Here is a 22,676-nt window from a genome sequence, read left to right as displayed (position 1 = left end):
CTGCAATGGCTCAATGCATGCCCTGCACCCAAGAAGGGTAGTTTCCAATCTGCCTCCAGCAGCTAAGGGTCACGAGAGGTAACCCTGTTTGTTTTATCACAAGCCAGAAGAAAGTCTTGCGGAGCACTTCCTAACTAACCAATGTCATTCATATGTTGCAGGCGACAGTCCCGCGCCGTTAGGCAGCAAATCCCGCCCATGTGTTACCCTTTAAACTTAACTTAGCCTGGAACGGCGTTTAAGCCTCTTTTAAGTTGTTTTGGGTCTCAGCCCTACCAATTCGAAGCGGTTTCTCTGGATTTCGCCCGGTCTGCTCTTTATTCCGACCGGGAACAGGAGCCAGCCGGTCCCTGAAGGCGATCCGCAGAGCGGCGAGGCGCCCTCCGCGCCCTCTCCCGCCTCACTCACTCACTCACTCACCTCCTGCAAGACTTTGTCCACCTGAGGCTGCAGCAGAGCCAGCAACGGTTCGGCGGCGAGCGGGTCTCCAGGGCTCCAGGGGCGGCCGCCGGCCAGTTCTCCCTCGAGGGCCACGAGCCGGCCCTGCAGCTTGGCGGTCCTGGCGCTGAGCAAGAAGCAGGCGCCCACCGAGAGCAGCGACAAGAGCAGCGAGAGGACGGTGGGCGCCCTGCCCACTCCCCCGGCGCACCGGCAGCCGCTGCCTTGGGGCGAAGCCGCCGCCGCCGCCGGTTCCTGAGGCTCGCTCATCGCGCGCCCGCTCCGCCGGGGAAGAGGCTGCAGTGCAGGCGCTGGAGGTGGCGGTCGCCCGGCTGCTCCTGCCTCCGTCCCGGTCGCTCAGCACCACCAGCAGCTCTGAGCAGCCGGCTGCTGCGAAAGTGAGGCAGGAAGTTTGGGCAGCGTGGCCTTTTCCCCGAGCGTGGCCCTCCAGCGGCGCGGGGCGGGGGCAAGAGCGGAGCCGGAGTGGGTGGGTTGGTAGATAGGTGGGTGACTCTCCTCCCTCGCCACTATGGGACCGGGGAGGGGAGCTCCTGATCGCAGCCCTCCCTGGGGCTTCCAAAACGGATCGCCTCTCCCAACCCCTCCTCCGTTTGCTCCTCGCCCCCTAGCCCTGCAAATAGCCCCAGACCGAATTAAACGAGGGGCATTGCCAAGGACTGAAACCCGATGCCCTTTTTCGATGGCAGTCCGAGTGGGGGGTTGGGCTAGGTGCTTAAGGATCTTCTGCGTTGGAAACAGGATTCGTCCATCACTAACATTACAACTGACTACTTAAAGCCCCCTGGACTGTTTCCGAGGCTGGAAACGACTCCTACATTGCTGCCGTCGGAGGTCTCATCGAATTACTCTGGAGCCCCTTTGAAAGCAACGGGTTATCCCGGGCAAATTACTGGGCGGCCAGAAGGCTACCCACTTCAAAAGAACCCGCTTGCCTGGGAGAAGCCCCCCCCCCTCCTAGAATTGCCTGCTATAAGGTTGCATTTGGCTATGTCCCCTTCCACACATGCAGAACAATGCACTTTCAATTAACGTTCACAATTGTTTGCAAGTGGATTTTGCTATTCCACACAGTAAAATCCAGCTGCAAAGTGCATTGAAAGTGCACTATTCTGCATGTGTGGAACGGGCCCATATCTGTTGGGGGCTTCCCTTCCCGCATATGTGCTAGCCCTGTTCACAATTTACATTGGGCACAATCTGTACACTTATTAACTGAGTAACAAGTTATACAAATCCCATATTTATCCACGTATTGGTTCCTCGTTTTGAAATGTGAACACACACGGTCTGCTTTTTAGATAGATGTACAAGTAGGGTGTACATGCATTCACTGTAATATGAACAGGGTTACTGTCGAATAGTGGCTAGTATGGGTTGTGGACATTCAAGATGGATATTTTACTGTCCGCAGCTTGCTTGTCTGGAAACAAGGTCCACAGTAGGAATGGGTCTACTTTTGAGTAAGAATGCATTGACTAGGGCTCTCAAAGTTCATAGTGTGGTCTTGCTTGATCCCATCGCTATTATTCAGTTGGTCTTCAATACATTGAAGTCTAAAACGCACCTCTCTGAGCTCATTGGGGGTACAATTATGAAGTCATTTACTGGGCAGGACATTTCATTGGACCAAATGAAGTTTCTGAATGTGTTGGGCATTGAGAAAGGGTTGGATATAAATATAACATAATAAAAGCTCTGGCTGGCTGGAAAGAATTTAATGCCTCTGAGGATTTGCAAGGTATTCATTTCCCACCACTGAGTAACCAAAATTGTTTCTAGCAGCATAGAATTAAGGGACAATACCTCCCCCGCCCCCCGGCCCGAATCACACAGGGCAGCTTCTGAGGATATCTGTGCTCTAGTGCTTTGCTTCTACCTAGGCCTCTTTGTGTTGTTTTGCAGAGTTCAATTCTTGAAAGTAACAGTGCAATGCTAAGAAGTAAATCCCATTAAGATTAATCAGATTTACTCCTTAATGTCTTTAGGGTTGCAACCTAAGTGATACTGCTTTTTGCTCCATAGATACATGTCCTGAAACTAATATTTTAAGAACAGGCCAGAGGCGGGAATCTTAATTATTTGAGAAGCAACACTATATATTGTAGAACAGGGGCTAGTATTGGACATGGGCACCCTGCATACGCATTCATGCTCAGCTGTGCTCTGCATAGCTCCTTGTTTACCAGAAGGTTGAAATTGTTCCTGTGTTCTTCTACAGAGTGTTTAGAAACTTAGAAAGCAATAACAGCAGATGTTCAAAAGAAACTTAAAAGATTACACTTTCATGCACACTTGAGAATGTGCCACTGAACTCTTAAAGGACTAGGCTGCATACATCATGGAACACACTTTGGTCCCTTCGTAACAAGAACTCTAGTGCCAGGCCCAATCAAAGGTTGTTAAACTTAGCCCTTTTCTCTTCCTTTTTCCTCCACAGCCCTTGGCTCTTTTTTAATTTTGTAAGCCTGAAGGCAGAGGGCCATGTCTTTTGATTTATGTAAGCCAATCTGGGAGACAACTGTCTGAAAAGTGGGATTTAGATACAATAAAGTAACCACACCATGATGGTGTAATATTCATACCCAATATCCAGTCATGTGATCTTTTAATTGTGGGGTTAGTTTGTGAAGTGTTGCAGTGTAGTTTTTTTCCACAAATTTAGAAGTTCTCTGAGGCGTCATTGGCCCATACTGTTGCTTTTTTACTATAATATAGATGTTAACAGCAACATAAGGGTAGAGGAAATGGCAATTCTCCTGCAAAGCCAGAAACACCAGCAAATCAAGATAATAGAAGCCTTTTTTATAACGTACTTCCTGCTTAATTTCCTGGTTTGACAATATAGTGACTGGGAGAGAGGGGGATAGACATATGAAAGAGCTTTAAATACCTCTACATATTTAGATCAATAAAGGTTACCAGCACTCTAATTAATTGGATGTAAGGACCAAAAAGGCTTTAACATTTAGATTCTTTAAAGCTTAATGTTTTTTCTAAGTTTAAATAACACACTACAATCTACATAGTACATGGAATGGCATGCGTCACCTAGAAGTAAACTGAAGTCTATGCTTGTAGTAGAAGTAAACCAAACTAATAACTACAGAAACAAGAATGATTAAACTGCCACACCATTGATCACAGAAAAATACTGTTAAAGAAAATCAGTCCATAAAGAACAAAAATCATTCTCCCCTCCCCCAGTCAAATTGCTACTTAAACACAGATTTTGACTTTTAGTCTCTTTATGTTTTTTTTCTGATCTTGTAGGTAGCCATAATGGTCAATTTAAAAAAATGAAGAAGCAACATATCTCAACAGAAAACCTATTACTGATGTTTGTGGATTCATATTTCAGGGTTCTTTTATCGACTGGTATATAGTGCCCCCTAATGGGAAAAAAGAATACTCTAGTTGCTACTGCATATCATTTACTTTTGTGTATACCTTTTACTGTATTACCTATTTATTGATTCTGTTATGTAACATCACAGCTATCTTTGTCTACATTGGAAATACCACTATTTATCTGCTGAAGAAGAACAAAAGAACTTACAATTTTCAACGCATAAGAACACTGAATTTGGCTTCGACTCTTTACTTTGTGCAGCAGTTTAATATAATATTAATATAAAGATTACTTCACTGCTCCTGTTCTCAGGCTTATAAAGGAGATATGAATTCCATCTGGTATGAGACATCTAATCAATTACTGGTTGTTAAAAAGTTGAGGGTTTTCATTTTTTTTCTTTGGTCGCAGAGTACAATCTGACAGCAGTCAAACACTAATGAAACCAACAAAGCATCCTGCACAGGATGTAGACACAAAGCCCCCTTCTTTTTAACATAAGCCTGATGGAGTTTTGGAAGTTTTCACATTGTTATTTGGGTTACTCTTAATAAATATCCCAATTTTTAAAAAAAGATTGTTAACATCTTAAACCTTACTGACCAGTTATTTCTAAATCCCCCTCTCCCCCCAGTTTATGATTACAGGACTGACTAACAGTCTAGATGGCCTGTTAACATTAATTTTAAAATTGATGTGTTTTATTATTCATACTTCAAACACTTTTTCTAAAACACCATCCATTCTGTTTGATTGTTTTAATTATTAGGGGATGGCTCAAAATAACTGAGTTCAAGGAAAAAGTCTTATAGGTGTATGAAAGTTACAACATAGTTCATTAGGAGTTTATAGAATGAGGATTGTTCTATCAGATATGGTTTTAATAAATGATAACAAGTAACACAGTTTTATGAGAGATAATTTCTTTCAACTTATATTCTGCTTTGAAAAAAATTGATTTTGAATATGTTATGAACCATTATGTGGAGTAATGTCTCTTTATTGTCACTGCAATTTGAACTTTTATACAGCTTGTATGCTGAATGTTACCCTGGAAAGCTAACTTCTGATCAAAAGACAGAATATAAACTAGGTAAACAAAACACAAAATATTGATGTGGCTACATACATCACAAATTAACAGGTGGACAACAAATCTAAGATGGGACAGCTGTTTTCCAGGATCTCTTTCTGAACCTGTAGCTTGGCCTATGTTCTTATGCCATGAGTAGCATTTCAGGGGCTGCAGCTCTAGTAGAGGTGAGGAAGTTCTGTTCTATGGAGAGCATTCTCTATTCAGTGAAAATGAACCTAAGCCAGTGAATAAGATGGCTGGTAAGCATATTCTGTAATGGGCAGTGAAACAACTAATACAGATTTAATGTCAAATATTTAGTATTTAAAAATATTGTACAAGTGTAATTCTGCATAAGCATGACATTAAAGAACTGTACCTAATGCTTAGCATGAATGAAGTACTTATTCTAAATGCTAAATTTAATCCCAAAATGGTTGGTACCAATATGTATAATGGTGACCTGAAAATCTTATTGTGTTTACAAATATTGATGCAAAATATCAGTAGCAGCTTATTTTTCAAAAGCAATCCCTGTGTAAAATTATTTTAATATTTACAACAATCCATGATCATGGCTGCAACTGTTGGACAGACATGGCATAAATACAAAATGAATATATTTACAGAACCAACTGTATAAAATAAATGTACAAAGTCTCACACATATATGAAAATGTCCTGCTAGCTGCTGACTGACACACTCCGCATCATCTTGAAAGCTAAGATCAACTGAGTGTATTTTTAAGGGCATCAAAGAAAGGATGCTCTAAGGCATCATCTAGGGTAATTCGTGTGGTTGGATCATATTCCAGCATCCTTCGAATGAGGTCAAAAAGATTCTCATGATCTTCATCATGGCAGTGCATGAATTCCTGGAAAAGAAAGACCAAAAGAGAGGAGACAATATTAAGCTATATCCCTTTGAATACCAGTATTAAGAGGGAAAAAATGGTGCTATTCTTACCTTTAATGGTTTGCAGTGTCTTTTGACATAGCGACCTGCAGAACTATGTTCATCCCAGTCCAACTGGTCACAATCAAAGTATAATTTCCTGCACATGAAATAAGTTACATGAACTCTCTGCTCCAGTTTTGATACACTTCTCTCCCCCCAAAAGCATTAGAATCATAACGTTGGAAGAGACCCCAAGGGCCGCTAAGTCGACACCCTACAATGCAGGAACACACAATCAAAGCATTCATACATTCTTTTTCTCTGCCCATTGTGAATGGTTTTATTTTTCCTGCTGGGCAGTCCAATCTGGGGGGTGGGAGTGAATTCCTTTCTGAAGCCAGTGCAGCCCGGTGCCGGCGTGGGTGTCCACCTGGTAGTGCAAGGGGCAAATACACAGGCTGAGGGGTACTTACTTGGCAGCTGGGCACCATGCAGCTCCTAACTCGGAAGCTGCCGCTGCCTAGGCCAGCCGGCATGGCCAAGGGTGGGCTGGGGTGTGTGTGACCTTAATTGGCCTCCACTGCCAGGCAAGGCCCTGTGCACTGGTGGGAGTACTGGTGGAAATTGTGGAGTATCTCTATTCTCTCCATGGAGGATTTCTGGGGGGGGGGGGGGGGTCTTTTCTGGCCATCCCGCATTATGTACATTTAAATACAACAACATTTTGGAAGGGAAAAACCACCCTTTCTTGACACCCAGGCCCGTTCTGCACAGGCCAAAAAAAGCGGACTGCAGTCAGTGTAGATGAAATTGCTGCTGCCTCGGGGCGTTCGTATGGGTGGGCGTCCCATGGACAGCAGGTGAATCACTGGGCCATGAGAACCATTTATTTTTTGTTGATTGCCCATTTCTGTGTAACTATGCAGGAATGCACACATGAACCCCCGCAGCCACGTTGACATCCTCCAAGTCCCCGAGATGACCCTGTGCGCCTGCGTGGTGACACAGAAGTGAGCCGGGAATTTTTAAAAATGGAAGCGCGGCCAGAGCAGAAGCTCCTCCTGCCTGGGTGGTCACTCGGCAGCAGATGCAGAATGGCGTTTTTGAAAAGAATCACTAGTTTAGCGATTCTCAAATATGTCGATTTGGGGGAAAATTGGATGTTGCAGCTTCGTTTCAGCAGTAGTGGCTGTGCAAAGTTCTCCCCCAAAACGGTGTTTTAACCATCCCCACACTGCTGCTTTTGGCTAGTGCGGAACGTGCCAGAGGGTACCAGGCTACACTAATGCTGCTTTTTTCTAAACAACCCCTATATCTCTGTAAAAAATAAAAATCGTAAAAACTTCCTTCTGAGTTAAACAAGGGAACAATTGTAAAAGTCATTTGTAAATCTACCTATTTCATAGAAAGTCAATATAATTCTAAATAGATTTACACCCCTTTAAACCCACTGATTTGCTACTCACAAACTGAGAAAAAACTATAGAGGAGCAGTGCTGGATTCTCTTCCTAAATATCAACAAGTGAGGCTAAATTCAGTAAATTCAGGAGTGGGCACTCATGGCCCTTTCCTCTTTTCCAAGCCTCCAGCATTCTAGCTTTGGAAACAGTAGGTCTTTCAGGCTAATAATGTCAAATGGGCCAGTTCTTACTGGCTGCTGGAAACCAGGCATGTGAATATTTGCAAGTCAGCACTAGTCTATTACAACCCATTTTTTCCTATCCTTCCTTCTTTTCCTCCCTAGCATGTTAGATTATGACTTTCTCTTTCTCTTCCTAACTGTTCCATCCACTGCCACAGTCCTAATCCTGATCCCTCATTATGGAGACTATTGCTTTATGCCATTGATAAGGTAGTGATGGTGCTTCCTGCAGCTCCTACACATTTTGGTATTATCCAGGCATAATCCATTTCAACTTCTGGCAAAAAGGGTGACTTGGAAATGATTTACACTATTAAAAATACACTTACTTTGATTTTTTAATCATGTGCACTGGCAAAGGCCCCAGTATCCTTTCCATCATTGCCAGGTGTTCCTTACTGTCATGTGTCTGAAAGAAACAGAACAAACATTAGAATATATAATATACTCTATTCCAAATATCAGCTATCAAGACTGGAATAAATTCCACTTGCACAACTTCATACACAGTAGCATAAAAGACCTTTTCAAACAAAAAGTGTGGGGGAACTCTCTGGCCTTCAGCAGGAACTCTCTGGACTTGCCAAAATACTTGGCAGCAGCTGTATAACTCAGAGGATCAAGAGGCTGGAAGATCTATGAATGCTTTTAACTCTGCATATACCATCTGGGTTTGTACAATCTGTGAGTGGCTTGCTGACACACCAAGGTTGTGGCACTCAGATACAAGCCGATACTTTCCTCCCTGTTGTATTGTACTCTAGCAAAGAACCATTTATTTGCTACACTAGAGGAAACATACAAGTAATGTGGATAAGCAAAGTATTGCTCAAATTTATGTAACAAACTAAGATTTAATCCAGAAAAAGACTGAGATATTGTTAGTGGTTTTTTAAAAAAGAAATTGATGTACCTAAACTGGATTGCATCAAGTTGATCAAAATAAAATAAATGTATTCCACAACTAAGTATTATTTAAAACATTGATCAGTGTTATACCCATAAGTAACTTTCTATTATCTACATCATTCAAAAGGCCCCCTTCTTTTTGACCCTGCCAATACAGCCAATATTAAGTATGGTGCTTCCATGCCTATTCAATAAATGATACTGATCAATACTTCAGAGTCCGTTTATTGCCTTAAGGTTGCCAGGCCTAACACCATGGGGCAGTCCCACAGTCTCAGCCTCCAATACTTCATAGGGTTGTTGTGTGGATAAAATAGAAAAGAGGAGAATGATGTATGCTGCTTTGCATCTCCACTGTGGAAAAAGGCGGGGTATAAATGAATGTTGCTGAAGACAGGGGACAGATATAGGTAGGTTGGCTGGTGGGTAAGAAGGGAGGAAGCAGGAAAACGATAAAATCTATGGGAGGGATTGCCAAGAAAACAAAAGAAAATAGTGGAGGAAGGAAAAATGAGACCCGACCCCCCCCCTTACCAGTCCTTGTGGGTCTCCACACTTGTATATTTATGCTGAGCTCTAGTGGAGTTTGATGGTTGATAATCACTGTGCATCTAATTTCTTTTGCTGATCTCAGGCTATTGTTATTAAGGCAGAAGATTCTATACCATTATTCAGTGGTTGAATCTTTAAAACAAGGCTATGTTTATTACTTTATTGTGGTGTTTATTAGTTTTTTATTTTAATGTTTTTGGAATCTACTTCATGCATAATTAGAAACAAGGCACTGTTTTTTTCAACATCCCCTCAAACATAATGAAATAATCAATTTGTTCTCTAAACAGTGTTAGCGCATTACAAAAGGGATCAGTGTGCCTTTAAAGTTTTTGATATATAAGTATATTACAAGTATTTATAAGAATGCCATAAATCAATTCTAAATACTCATATTTAATTAGACTTCAGAGAAGTCCCAAAATAACACAATATATAATTATATACCTGAAATACTGTAAAACCAAGGTAATATTCAATCAGAATGCATCCTATGCTCCAGACATCACATGGCTGGGACCATCCAAGTGCTAAAACATGAGATACAAATTCTTGGTTAATAACATTCAGGCTGCCATGTTCAGCACATTACTTAAACAATATCGTGGTTACATAGATTTTCCCTGAACTTTTAGAAACAGATAAACAAAAATACTATCCTTAAACTCATTTTAAAATAATAATTAAAAAGATTTTCTAACACATATATATATCTTACTGGAAATTTTTAAAAGACTACAGAAATGTCAATTCAACCAACCTAATATAACTTCAGGTGCTCTATAGTGTCGTGTTGACACCAAAGTACTGTGATGTTCATTATCATACGTTGCACTTCCAAAGTCTACAACTTTAATGTCTGTGTTTTTCAGCGTACGTTCGTCCCGCTTCTGTAACCAAGTAAAAATATGTATCACTTAAAAACTCAAACAGCTGTACTACTAGAATCTTCCAAATATCTAAATTATCCATGATCACAACATATCCTTAATATCAACCTTCCCTCAACTCAAGGACTAAACAAATCAATTTCCTGGCATATTAAATCTGACCTATTTTATTGTTCATGGCCATGAAGCCAGCAAAACTTAATACCTTTTCCACTGGTCTTATCTTAGGTAAACTCAGTTTGTAACATGCACATCTGCTTCTAATAAGAAAATTATAGAACAGTAGCCTAAATAGAAGGTATTAAGCCCTAAATTATATTCTCGTAATCCCCCAGCTGTATCACTATGATTATGGGATTCACAATAAAGAGGCTTCCAAGCCTCAATTCAGACTACGGATATAATAAGCAGCATGCACGTTTTAAAAGAAAAAAAATGAATACATCTATGAAGAGTTCCTTGGAAAAGGGAAAAAGACGACTGATTCTTATTTGGACAATAACTTATTTAATAGTCGTATTTTAATTTTTATCTCACCCTTCTTCCAAGGAGCTCAGGAGGCAGAGATCTCTCCTCCTCCATTCTACCTTCACAACAATCTTTGAAGTAGATTAAACAGAGGCGGTTTCCGAACGGGGAAACAACAGTGCTCCAGGGACGGAAAAAAAACGGTCCCTGGGGCACTGTTCGCACAGGAGACGCTGCTGCATCGCATCAGCGCTGTCCTGGCTCCCCTGAAGTGGCATGAAGATGCCACTTCTGAAACTCGCTTGGGGGGCGAGTTTTTTGGAATATGCCGGTTGCCACCTGTTGCCAAGCAAACAGCAGCAGGTGGAAGCTGGTGTATTGCCATCGCGCTCCAAACAGCTGCCTACCTTTTCCCTGCCTTTCGTCACTCTGAGGAGGGAAGGGGACACGCCTCCTTGCCTCCATCACTTCAGCCGCCCGTTACTCTGGCCAGGGGGCGTGTCCCCTTCCCTCCTCAGAGCAACAAAAGGTAAGTGCGAACAGCCCCAGGGCTTGCATCGGCATCAATCATGCCGATGCAAGCCCGCAAGAGGCTGGTCCGAAGGTAGTAGGTTATTTCAATTGATTGTTCACAGTCAGTTACAGATTGATCTCCTTGTTCTCTCTTTCCCCCCTTCCCACTACTGCACTTGGCAAGCCCGCAAACCTGAATGTGCAGAAACCGCCTGAGAGTGTGACCAGCTCATTGAATTTCATAGCTGAGTGGCAATTTAAAACCAGTTGGATTTGGTGCCTAATCTAACACACTATCTATCCATTATACTGCACTTATTCAAAAGACACATAAATCCCACAAATAACACATGGCATCTCAATGTCACATATATATAAGGAGAGAATTCAAATATGCAGCATGTTCAACTATCAAAGACACACAAAATGCAAAGATCGCACACTAGGAAGTGCTTGCCTGCCAAGAGACTTTAATCAAAGACAGAGTTATTACTACCAGTTCTGTGCCCCTCCCCAATCTGTGGAGTAGTCTTCTGATGAATAGTAATCCTGTTAGGCAACTTGTATTTTGGGGAATTTGATGGGCTTTTGAGTCTTTGTTGTGAAACAAAAAGAAGGCTTAAAAGTACCCAAATAAATAAATAAACATTACCAAGCAAGTGAACTTACCATTTTACCATTGTATTTTATTACATAATCAGACTCTACAAATAAAATGTTTTCAGGTTTCAAATCTGTATGAGTCAACTTATTGTGATGTAAAACTGAAAGAAAAAACATGGTCGAAGTTTAATATTCAAACTGATCCTCAAAATCTGAATTTAAAAAAGAATTTAAAAAAATTACAAGTACTTACAGTTTATAGACTGGCAAATCTGATAAGCCATCTTCCTAATAAGTTCAACACGAAAGGGAAAAAAACTATTTTCTTTAATAAAGTCATAGGTACTGTGTCCCAGTAGCTCAAACACAATGCAAACATGGCCATGATGATCAAACCATTCCAACATCTGTACACAGCGGCTGGGGAAAAGCAAGCAGTGAAGATTTCATAAAATAATCAGCCATGTTATAATACAACACAGTATTCTTATTCTAGTTTACACTTACTATGTGCTGTTGGGATCCAAAGCATTTAAATGCTCTAATACCTGGACTTCTGTACGAGCAGCTTCTCGGTATCTACCAACACTTTTCACAATTTTTATTGCAACATGCATGTCTCTCCTATGTAATAAAATAAAACATTAGTTACTCGCTACTTCACTTCCAACACCAGCCTCTGACTAGCTCATACATCCATAGCTGGCACATTAACCTTTTAAGTATAATGCTGATCACTTGGAGTGACTACATCGACAAATGTTTTCTGGTCACATCAGCTAAGAAAGCTTGCAAAATCAGTTTGGTTGTCGTTGATTTTCAAAGTCCTAATTAATGACTGCTTTGTAAGTTTCATTCATTCATTCATTCATTCATTCATTCATTCATTCATTCATTCAATTTCTTTGCTGCTCTCCCCTGTCATGTCAGGCTCAGATATATCTCAATCTATATATCAATAAAATATACATAACAATAAAACAATGGCTGATTCCGCATGGGCCAAAAAAACAGCGGTATGAAAATGGTGTGAAAACAGTATAAACCAGGGGTAGGGAACCTGCGGTCTCCAGATGTTCAGGAACTACAGTTCCCATCAGCCCCTACCAGCATGGCCAATTGGCCATGCTGACAGAGGCTGATGGGAATTGTAGTTCCTGAACATCTGGAGAGCCGCAGGTTCCCTACCCCTGGTATAAACCCTTTCACACTGTTTTAAACCCTTTTACACCATTTTCACACCGTTTTCACACTGCTGTTCTTGGCCCATGTGGAATCAGCCAATGTAAGAGTAAAATCTGGTGACTTAAATACAATATCCTATGAGAGGGAGTGATTAAAATGTCAAGATTCACATATACCACACAATAAAGATCTATACACAGCAAAAGGGGAGAGAGGAAAATAAAGGGAGACCAATCAAGCTGGAACAGCTGTTGCTGTGCTTAGCTGGCAGAACAACTCTGTCTTGCAGCAATTCAGCAGGCTAAAGCCAAAGCAGAGAAGGCTCTGGCTCAGTCTGAAGACAGCCAGATATTTCTCGAGCCACAGATCTCCAATGAGTTATTTGCTGAGCGTAATGCTCTATGGGGGACATATAGGGAGAGGCAAACTCACAGATATGAAGGTCACAGACAATTTAGGGATTTAAACTTAAGTACCAGAAACTTGAATCTGATTTGGTACTCCACCCAGAGCTGATAGAGCACTGGCTGGATGTGGGTCCCCCATTGCGACTCAGTGAGGACCCATGCAGACACATTCTGCACCAGCTGACGTTGCTAGATCAATCTGAAGGGAAGTCTTGCGTACAGCAGTCCAGCCTAGAGATGACCACTGCATGAAAATTAAGTGTTTAGAAAAGGCTGAACAAACTGCTTGTTTGTGGGTTATGTCCACTAGCATCTCAAATGAAGTCTTGACATACAAGCCACTATTCTCATTTGCTGCTAACTACTGCTTTCACTATTTGGTTGAAATGGGGCACCATAAATAGGCTGGATATAATTTCATATTAATATAATTAATATTAACTAATTAAAGTAATATCATTAACTAGTGGTCTGATTATTATTATTTTTTTCATAAAACCAAATTGCAAAAATGCTTTCCACTTCAATATTTGAGTTAACAGGTTTTGCTCATACCAATTGGCAAGATATATTTATAGAGTGTTGTTAACCATACCTTCTTTCAAGTCAGACAAAAGCCACTTGGCATACTTCAGTCTGAATAATAGCAGTTGCATTAGAATAAACTGTGACGCAGTTCTAAGCTTGAACTAGCAGTTCTACAGCACCGTCATTTGCCTGGAGCAGCTATGACCCACACCTTACAGAATCAGTGCCGAGTACCCCATGGCTCCCAGAAGCAGCCCCAGGAGCCCCCACACTCTGTGGAGCCGGTGCCAAGAGGCCTGACTTTGAGAATTGGCCTTCAGGGGCGGGACTGCCTTATAAGAGTAGGGGGGTGGGGGCTTAGGAGGAAGCTGTTAGCTAGGAGTTCTCATAGAGCTGGGGAACTTCCCAGGTGACGAGGAACAGAAAGCCAGTGAGTCCTCTTCCCTCACTTCTGAGGCCTTAAGGAATATTGGGGAACTGGAGATGCTAGCCAAGGATCCCCATCAACAGGGGGCACCACACGAGGTAAAGATAGCTGGGTGGGTAAATAAAAAATCAAGTTGATGATTTGTCATACATATTTGTAAATTCCCTAAATCCTGAAAAAAAGGCTTGGATCCTGTGATTGATTTCTGCAAATAGAATTGGGAAGGCAACGTTTTTGTACATCCCTTTTGACTGCCCCTGCATTTTTCAGAATTTTTAATTAACAGCAACAAGGAAAAGTGTTTAAGCAAAGTAAAACAGATGATCACTTGGGTTTCTAACAACAATTTTTATCTTTAGTTAGCATCTATCCAAAGAACTACAGTCTCCCTCATAAAACAGCTGAAAAATGTATGCTTTATTTGAACATGATTTGGGGTCAAGTAATACCATGTGTTCCCGAAAATAAGACCTACCCCGAAAATAAGCCCTATCATGATTTTTGGAGGGGGCTTGAAACATAAGCCCTACTCCAAAAATAAGCCCTACCGGTAGTTACAGATCAGGATGGTGTGATCCAACAGGGTGCTCCCTGCCAATAAGGATGCAGCTTGCATCACAGGTGAGAGGGAAGCAACAGGGCTGCCAAGAGCCCGCCTTAATGAATTGTGAAGGTACCGTATTTCCCCTAAAATAAGCCCTACCCCAAAACTAAGCCCTAATGCATCTTTTGGTGCAAAAATTAATATAAGACCCTGTCTTATTTTCGGGGAAACATGGTATGTGTTCTATGGTTGACAATTTATTTTGAAAATACTCTTCTGAAATCCAGAATACTTACATATGACGATCAATACATTCTACTACTTTTCCAAAAGCACCTTCACCTAAAGTAGAAACAATTTCATCTAAAAAAAAAAGAGTATGACTGCTATTATTGAGATAGTCAAATAAAGATGAATGCTAGAAAATATATCATAAAATGTTAATAGTCATTGCCTTTGATATATTATTTTATTGGAAAAGTGTCATGAAATAGCTATCTAACTGCCAATCTAATTTAAGCTTTACTATTTGGAAGCTGAATAGGAATATTTAAGTATAAGAGGGGAAAATGCAAAAGAATACAAAAACAAAACAAAACACAAAGAAAGCAATTAAGATTTCTTAGCCCCCCTCCCCTCTTTTCCTCTAAAATACTATTCTAAACTTATTTTTTTGGTAGAAAGGCTTTAAAAAAAGTGTTGAAAAATATTCTATACATCTTGCTCTTAGTACGTCTCCACTTTGATAGATCAGGTGACCCTCCTCATCATCCTCTATACTCCTGGATCTTTTCCTTCGATGGCTCTTCTGGAAACGGCACCAAGATCGTCCAGCCAATCAACATATCAGAGTGAATTCAGGGTAGAATACGCAATTCATTCAGCAGGGATATTCAGGCATTCAGTTACACACCAGGCCACGAACAGTTGGCAGGAGCAATTTCAAATTCAGTCCCCAGAAATTCACAGGGCACAGTTTATGTTACAGAAGAAAAACATGGCAAGGAACAGATTTTCAGATAAATACTTAAAAAGTGATAAAACAACAGAAAACACAACAGAATTTTGTCTCTCAAATACTGGATTAACAGTAATTGTAGTTTCAGCATTCAATATTAAAACTCGCTATTTGAAATTTATTTTGTCCTTCGAATCTACTTTTATGAAGTTGCAATTCGGACAGAGCTCTCTGAATAGCTAGAAGACATGTTAAAATAAGTACTGTCAATTATTAACAGCAATAGCAGACTTTTCAATCAATCTACTTTTTATTCCATTTTTAGAACAACGAAGAAATATTCAGCATGTTTAAAATGCAAATTACAATTTAAAATTTTCACTAGAAAATGCAAGTACTCTTGAACCTCAAACAAACTTACAGCAAAATATACACATTGGTACAAGCCAACTGTTCAGTGAAATTCAGACTGTTTTCCTTGCTTAGTGGCAATGTGTAAATAAACAACCACTAAGTGAATTGTCACAAATTAACGTAAACTAACCTACTAGGTTAATGCAAAATGGATTTATTATAAACATCAAGACACTTTTATTTACTTTGAAACACCTACCCTGCCTTTGGGGATAGAATGAAGAGTTGTTCCATTGTGCTGTAAAACTAATTCAAGTGAAGCAGTGCTTGTCTACTGCTCTTTTACAGATGTAGTTGAAAAAAGAGCCCAATTTAACAATCATCTGAGTTTTTCAAAGTACTGGACAAATTAGGGCCAGTAAAAACTCATGTGTTGAACACCACTGACTATACAAAGGTCCTCAAATATCAAAGTTCATACTCTACCTATATAACAGGACCTATGTTTAATTATTTGTCATACATTCCCAAACATTTTAATACTTTGCAAGGAAACTTCATTCCTCTAATACAGATTTTTATTAACTGAGCTTAAAAGTACACATACCGAATGAGACTGGTGATGTTTCTTATGCTTTCTTTTATGACTACTTCTCCTATTTCGACTAGATGATTTGCTATGATGATGGCAGTGACTCTTTTCATAATCTTTGTGATGGTGCCTGTGGTCATCTACATCTGAGAAGTCATTTCGGTATTCCTCAACGTATCTCCGGTTGTTACGATCTCTCTCAGGAATGGATCTATTATCTAAGTAGTTACTGAAAACACATTTCACATATTCAAATCTAGCGAACAACGACAATGTGTTACACACCAGGCTATGACAAATTATTGCAACTTTATCAATGGCAACACCTATTCAATATATATAACATATAATTTGGTAAAGTAATATTGTAAATGTCATCAAATGGACCACTGCCCTAAATGTGCAAAGTGTAAGTATCAAAAGCATTCAAGTATATACAAGACTATACAGGAAATTAAATTACACAGTGATGCATCCAAAACTTACATGGAAAGAAAAACACATAAAGCAATTCAATGCAGTTCATTCAATCGCAAATTTCATGGAAAGAGTAACACATAAACAATTCAATGCAGTTCATTCATATATTCATGAACCATAAGTCTATATTGGCCGAATTGTATAGTCCTAATAACGAAGGATCTTCCAAATGGGTAGAAAACATAAACGTAAACGATAACCTTGCAAATTGTAGATGGAAGGAACCCTTATCTTCAGCTGTGAGGGAGTCCTTCCAAAAATGTAATGAAAATATAGAGCTGAACATCCAGTACTTGGATGACGTTTTCGAAAAGAGTTATCCTCTGTATTTTTTAAATAAAGTCCACCATGGAAGATGTTAGGTCTCTCTGAAGAGCTAATTTCCCTTCCGTGGCTCTGACTGTTAAATTAAATTCTCCCATCACGTAAAACAGTTGATCAAACCATATTATACAGTCTAAACAACCCAAAAGTAAAGCTAGTAAATTTATATTAGGAATCCTGTTCACCTAGAAATAGTTCATGTTATTCATGCAAAGCCAGTCTAGCAATATGAATATCACTATCAAAATGATCTGCACAAGTACCAAAATCAGGATTTGCTCTGTCCAGATTTTCTAATTTTCAAGAAAGCCACAATCAATTAATTGTATTTTCTGTTAAGGAAGAGGGACCATTCAAATCAAGTCAATCTAGTATCAGTCCCTGTTTGGAGACCTCACTCCATCTCACCTGGTGACATTCCAAAGCTCCTAGACCAGATGATTCCAAAGCCAATAACAAACTTTGGCAAACACTCTTTAACAATGATGCAGGGCACAATTTTTTTTTAAAAAATGCTCTAAGTATATAATATGCAGGAAACTTTCTATTTCTAGAAATGAACTGTTTTGTTTATTACTGAATTAGTAATAAAGATTGGATATTGGTCAATGTTAGCATTTGCTAAGCGGAGATGAATTTTTGAAGGTGTCTTTCCCTAGAAACCATTTATTTCTCACATATAAAATCCTCTCTTTAAACTACACTAAGTGCACTTCACTGATTTTTCCCTAATAAAATATTTCAGTTAATTGCTTTTTCTAGAATGTTTTTTAATGTATCCATATAGAATACAAAATTAACATGGCATTTTCATTTGAAATGCAAGACAAACATATCAAATCAGGTTAGGGACAGTTTGTAAAAGAAAATTCATGGGAAATCCCATTTCACTCGCCCTTATCTAGTTTTCAAGGAAGCAAAAAAAGCCCAAGAGATGCTCCACAGAGATACAAAATCAAAATGCCACAAACTCAAAACAGGACTGAAGAGGCCTTCATCAGGCAAAAGGCCTAGGGCTGGCCAGAAAGAAATAGTAGACCCAATTACTGAAGGCCAGAGAATCCCACTGCCTCCACTAGTAGCAGGAGTGACAATGAATGGCACAAATCTTAGCCCATTAATTAAATAGCCAACTCCAGATTCTTAAAGAGCCCTACACAAAATATTTAATGTAGTTTTATAGGTACAGTGAAAATTTAGAAAGAAAAGAATCCTACCTCTTTTATGCCACTTTCCCTTCTGTTGACACATAATTTAACCACATTCCAGTTCTGAAAATCTGCTATTCTGCTATCATTCAAATAAGTAAGGTTACAGGACTACAACTTTTTCCCATCTCCCACCAAGATGAAAAGTAAAAGAAGATGTCTTATAATACTCATCAGCATTTAAAAGTGTATATTTTCTTGAGTAGTCTATTTAGCTCAATAAAAGAAATACAGTAAATACATCTTTGAATAATCAAATAAAGGTATACATGAGAGTTCCAAAGCCTTTATTACCCTTATGATGAAGGAATAAATATGTATCAAAATATAATTTTACTGAACTGATCCTCATGATATCACATCACTTATTATTAACTTTGTTTTACAGGAACTACTATTAAACAAGTAGGGATGTAAACCACTATACAAATTACAACAAAAGGGGAATTATGAAGATCTGATATGTCCCTGTGAGCCAAGAGAGATTGAATCTACAGAACATGTCTTACTCGGTTGTCCCTTTCACTAGGAAGTCTGCTTAAGATCTGTGCTCAATAAATTTCCAGGACGTTGGAATTCGGACTACAATAAATTTCTTCTTATAGATGAAAAACCACTGCTTACAGTAAAGACTGAGCAGTTCTGTGCAGCTACATAAAAAAAAACTTGGTCATGGATGGGTTAAGTAATTTTTACACAAGGGAATTTTATTGATGTTTTAAACTTTTTACATTCTTCTTGTTTAATTTAATCCAGTGCTGCTATGTTGGTCTATGACTATATTAACAATCTAACTACAACCAAAAAGTAGCTGACACTTTTAAACTGTAATCTGTATATTCTGAAACTGGCTCTGATCTAGCTAGCCCAGGCTAGCACAATCTCATCACATCTCGGAAGATAAGCAGTGTGGGCCCTGATCAACATTTAGATGAGAGACCACCAAGGAATACCAGGGTCGTGATATAGTGGCAGGTACCGGCAAACCACCTCTGAATGTTTCTTACCTGAAAAACTCTACAGGGTTTTCATAAGTTGGCTGTGACTTGATATACCCCCTCCCCCCAGCAAAGTATACACTAAACAATTTAAATTGACTTCCTCCTTCCAGGTGTGGTCAAAGCAACTAACACTGGAAAATTACAACAGAAATTGAAAATTCCAAGACAAAAACCAACACAGAGCCAGACTTCTAATGGCAAGCTATTCCAGAATGTAACTATCATCGCTATTAAAAAAAAAATCCTAGGCCAACCAAACTTGACAACACAATGAAAAAAACAAGGGCGCCCAAACTCTTAACAAAAAATTGTCTGCTGAACTAAATTTGCTTGGGGCATAAATTACAAACTATAAGTTGCTTAACAGTCATTCCTTTAAACAAAATCAAAACAAGCAACCGTTCTAGCCAACACAGGATTCTGTCAAGTTTAATTATTATTACATCACTCACTACATTAGTCAGAAGTCATTTACCTGTCAGATACTTTATGTGATTTATAGTGTTTGTAATCTCTTTCACTGCTGTAAGATCTTCTGCGCTTTTGACTACTTGGGTTTTTTTCTTCATCCGAACAGTGGGTTCTTTTTGAATGCTTCATCTATCACAAAAGAAGTTCAAATGCAGAAGTGTTACACGCTTTAGCACATAAAAATGTAAGAACTATCAATGAAGGCTACAATCCTACGCACTTGAGAACATGCCCTGCTAGTATGAATGGAACTTGACTCCAAATTAATATGCAGAGCACTGAGCTCAAATGTCACCTGTGCCTGTAAACTGTGCTTAAAGACCAAATCATGAAGGCTTTTTGAGAGACATATAATTAGCTACAGTATTTTTGGAAAGCCATGTTGATTACATGTTTCTCTCATAATTCCCCTTCATTACCCTTAGTGTAATGAGATTGCTCTAATGAAAATTCAGAAAAACAATACATCTCTATAACATATTTTGATTATGGCACGTTTCCAAAGTGGAAGTTTAACAACTGGCACACAGACAGGAGCACTGTAAACAGACCCAACAGTACAAACCATCACTGTCCTGTCTCTCCAGTAATAGGTCCACAATCCATAATTTGTAAAATATTCGTATTTGTAAAATAAAAAGAAATGTTGCCACTAAACAGATAAAACATCCCTCCAAACACAGAGCTTTTATTATTTCCCAAGTGCTGGGTCACATCTAGTAGGCTTAAGCCACTCTACCTAGTACCTTCTTTTCCTTCTCAGCTCCCCAATGACATCCTATGCTTTGCACTGGATTCAGCACGAGACGCTGAGCCAATGCAAAATTGCAAGGGGCAACTGTTTGTTCCCCCATTCTGATTTTTACAGCGCTCCCGTGGGGTGGGAGGAGATTTTTAAGGGTCAAAGCTTCCCTCCTCAGACACTAACCGATCTCCAGGTTACAAAGGTAACCTCCCCAACACGAAATGGTAGCCTTGGAGGACAGACTCTCTATGGCATGCCATCCTCTCCACAGTTCCCTGCCCCCACCCCCAACTCCGCCCTCTTCGAGCACCAAGTCTCTAGGAATTTCCCAAGCAACTCGGGCTAGTAGGGACGCTGAGAATGCAAGCTTGCAACTCTCCTCTCTTCCTCCGCCAGAGTTCCTGCAGCACCCCGACATGGAAGAGTGTCAGAAGCCAGTCCACGGGCAACAATGGACAAAGGACCTCATACGCTCACCTTTCCAAAAGGGCCGGGAGAAGAAACAGGCCTCCTGAGACCCCCGATACTTACAACAGACGGCAATCAAGGAAGAAGGCTTTCCCTTCCCTGCTCACACAAACAAACAAAATGGCGGCTCCGTCTTTTCTCCTCCTTCATTCGGCTGTCACAAGTGGCGTGATGACGTCACACGGGCGCACGGCGGTCAGGAGTGGGCGGAGCCGGAACTGAAGTTTCCGTTCTAAAAAAACGACGCCACCACAAAAGCAAGGGAAACTGCATCTCCCAGTTTGCCGCAGCACTAGGCTGGGTGTCAAATGGGGATACTGAACGAGAGTCCTGAGTTCAAAATAAGAGCTGTCAGGCGCATCTCCCTATTGCACATTCATTTTGGTGACTGGAGTGCAAGTTGTTCAGGATTGCAAGACTAAGGGAATTAGTTGAGATCCAGCTACAATCCCCAAGATGGTTTGTAACGTGTAAGTTTGCTCGCGGATGCCCCTTCCCACTCAAGTAGGATGTCGCATTGGTGTAAACATGTGATTATTCTACTGTGATACACTCAGCGATTCGCCGGTGACGCTCATTTATATCACAAGACATCTAAGAGTGCCAATTACTGCGACTGGAGAATGAAGAAGCAGCAGCCTACACTGGGAGCAGCTTGGGTCTTCTCAGGAGCACAGGAAAGCTGGATTGTAAAAGGGAAATGTGAAGAAAAAAAAAATCTGGCCAAATTTCTGGAAAATAAATCACCACCACCAGGAAACATGACGGTTTTTATCTGCAGCTGACCATGCGAGCTGTCAAGATCTTGCTCGTTAACAGATTCGCTGGCAAGAGAAGAAAACTTCCAAGATGATTTTTCTTGGATTGGTGACACACTCAAATGTCTCTATCAGTGGAAAAATGGATTCAGAAAGATTTCAAGAATGTATGGATTAATCGTGACCAAAAGCAGCTTTGGTCCTTTCAAACAGAAAAAAAGTGGCAAGATGTATAGGAGAGAAAGCTATCAGATTTGCAGGATGTTTGAATCAATTTGATAAGGCTTGTAAAAATCTCTAAATGCTATATTGTTTGCTCTCTTTCTTTGTCTCTGTAAATAATATTGGCATAGTTTTAGCATTAGAGCAGGGCCTCCCAAGATGGTGCCTCCTGACATTTTTCTGGCTTTTCCAAGTGTTTTTAGGAAGTGTGTTGAGGCCAGGTACGGCTTTTGCCTTGCAAAGCTTCTGACTGACAACTGATTGACTCTGCAGATTTTTTGAAAATTATTCTGGGAGCAGCTGCCACCATAGCAAAGTACTGCTGAAGTTAAGCTGTGGTAATCATTTTGTGGCTGGCTCCATCTCCTGCAGCAGTCATTTTGTTGCTGCATCCATTGTGCAGTGTCAGAGTTTCAAATATGCCCACAACCTCAAAAATGTTGGGGACACCTGCATTAGAGGATGTTACATATTACACACATCACCAAACAAGGAAATAATTTATTTCTTACTTCTGCACTACTCCCAGAAGTGAAAAGTCTCTGAATAGTTGCTTTTATTGGAAACAAAAGCAAACACCTGGAGTGCAGTTCTATGCAAAGTTACTTCAGTTTAAGCACACTGATTTCAACAATTGGGCAGCCC

The 22,676-nt window shown here is 40.2% G+C and overlaps 2 protein-coding genes across 19 annotated transcripts in view; both read right to left on the bottom strand.

The window, feature by feature from the left end:
• Positions 1-1,151, bottom strand: part of COL23A1 (collagen type XXIII alpha 1 chain) — a 415,005-nt gene extending 413,854 nt beyond the window's left edge. For 3 of the 14 annotated variants that reach the window (XM_048491177.1, XM_048491173.1, XM_048491185.1), the window contains exon 1: positions 421-1,151. In XM_048491177.1, coding sequence (XP_048347134.1) covers positions 421-708 — 288 coding nt within the window. In that variant the 5' untranslated portion in view covers positions 709-1,151. The remainder of the gene's footprint in view (positions 1-420) is intronic. The other 11 variants (XM_048491186.1, XM_048491181.1, XM_048491183.1 and 8 more) reach the window with 7 other exon arrangements.
• Positions 1,152-4,714: 3,563 nt separating this feature from the next.
• On the bottom strand, positions 4,715-21,223 carry CLK4 (CDC like kinase 4). 5 transcript variants are annotated; one of them, XM_048491192.1, is made up of 13 exons: positions 21,115-21,223; positions 19,843-19,967; positions 16,370-16,583; positions 15,168-15,258; positions 14,747-14,813; positions 11,867-11,983; positions 11,613-11,779; positions 11,426-11,520; positions 9,646-9,775; positions 9,333-9,415; positions 7,754-7,833; positions 5,851-5,938; positions 4,715-5,758 (listed from the first exon to the last, which is right to left on the bottom strand). In XM_048491192.1, the coding sequence occupies exons 2-13, from the start codon at positions 19,965-19,967 to the stop codon at positions 5,612-5,614; spliced, it is 1,404 nt and encodes a 467-aa protein (XP_048347149.1). In that variant the 5' UTR covers positions 21,115-21,223; the 3' UTR covers positions 4,715-5,611. The 5 variants fall into 5 exon arrangements, with proteins under 5 accessions (XP_048347149.1, XP_048347150.1, XP_048347151.1 ...); XM_048491193.1 differs by having other exon boundaries at positions 21,061-21,193; XM_048491194.1 differs by lacking the exon at positions 11,867-11,983.
• Positions 21,224-22,676: the final 1,453 nt, after the last annotated feature.

The sequence above is a fragment of the Sphaerodactylus townsendi genome, linkage group LG03, assembly GCF_021028975.2.
Source record: "Sphaerodactylus townsendi isolate TG3544 linkage group LG03, MPM_Stown_v2.3, whole genome shotgun sequence".
Classification (NCBI taxonomy): Eukaryota; Metazoa; Chordata; class Lepidosauria; order Squamata; family Sphaerodactylidae; genus Sphaerodactylus; species Sphaerodactylus townsendi.
The sequence above is the reverse complement of the archived record's forward strand: the minus strand, read 5'-3'. Positions and strand labels throughout refer to the sequence as shown.

Excerpts from the sequence above, each read along its gene's own strand:
- CLK4 (XM_048491192.1), bottom strand. The coding sequence starts at position 19,967 with ATGAAGCATTCAAAAAGAACCCACTGTTCGGATGAAGAAAAAAACCCA. Across the intron at positions 9,416-9,645 it reads AGCACCTGAAGTTATATTAG|CACTTGGATGGTCCCAGCCA; the intron begins GTTGGTTGAATT and ends CTCATGTTTTAG. Across the intron at positions 5,939-7,753 it reads CACATGATTAAAAAATCAAA|GAAATTATACTTTGATTGTG; the intron begins GTAAGTGTATTT and ends TTTCATGTGCAG.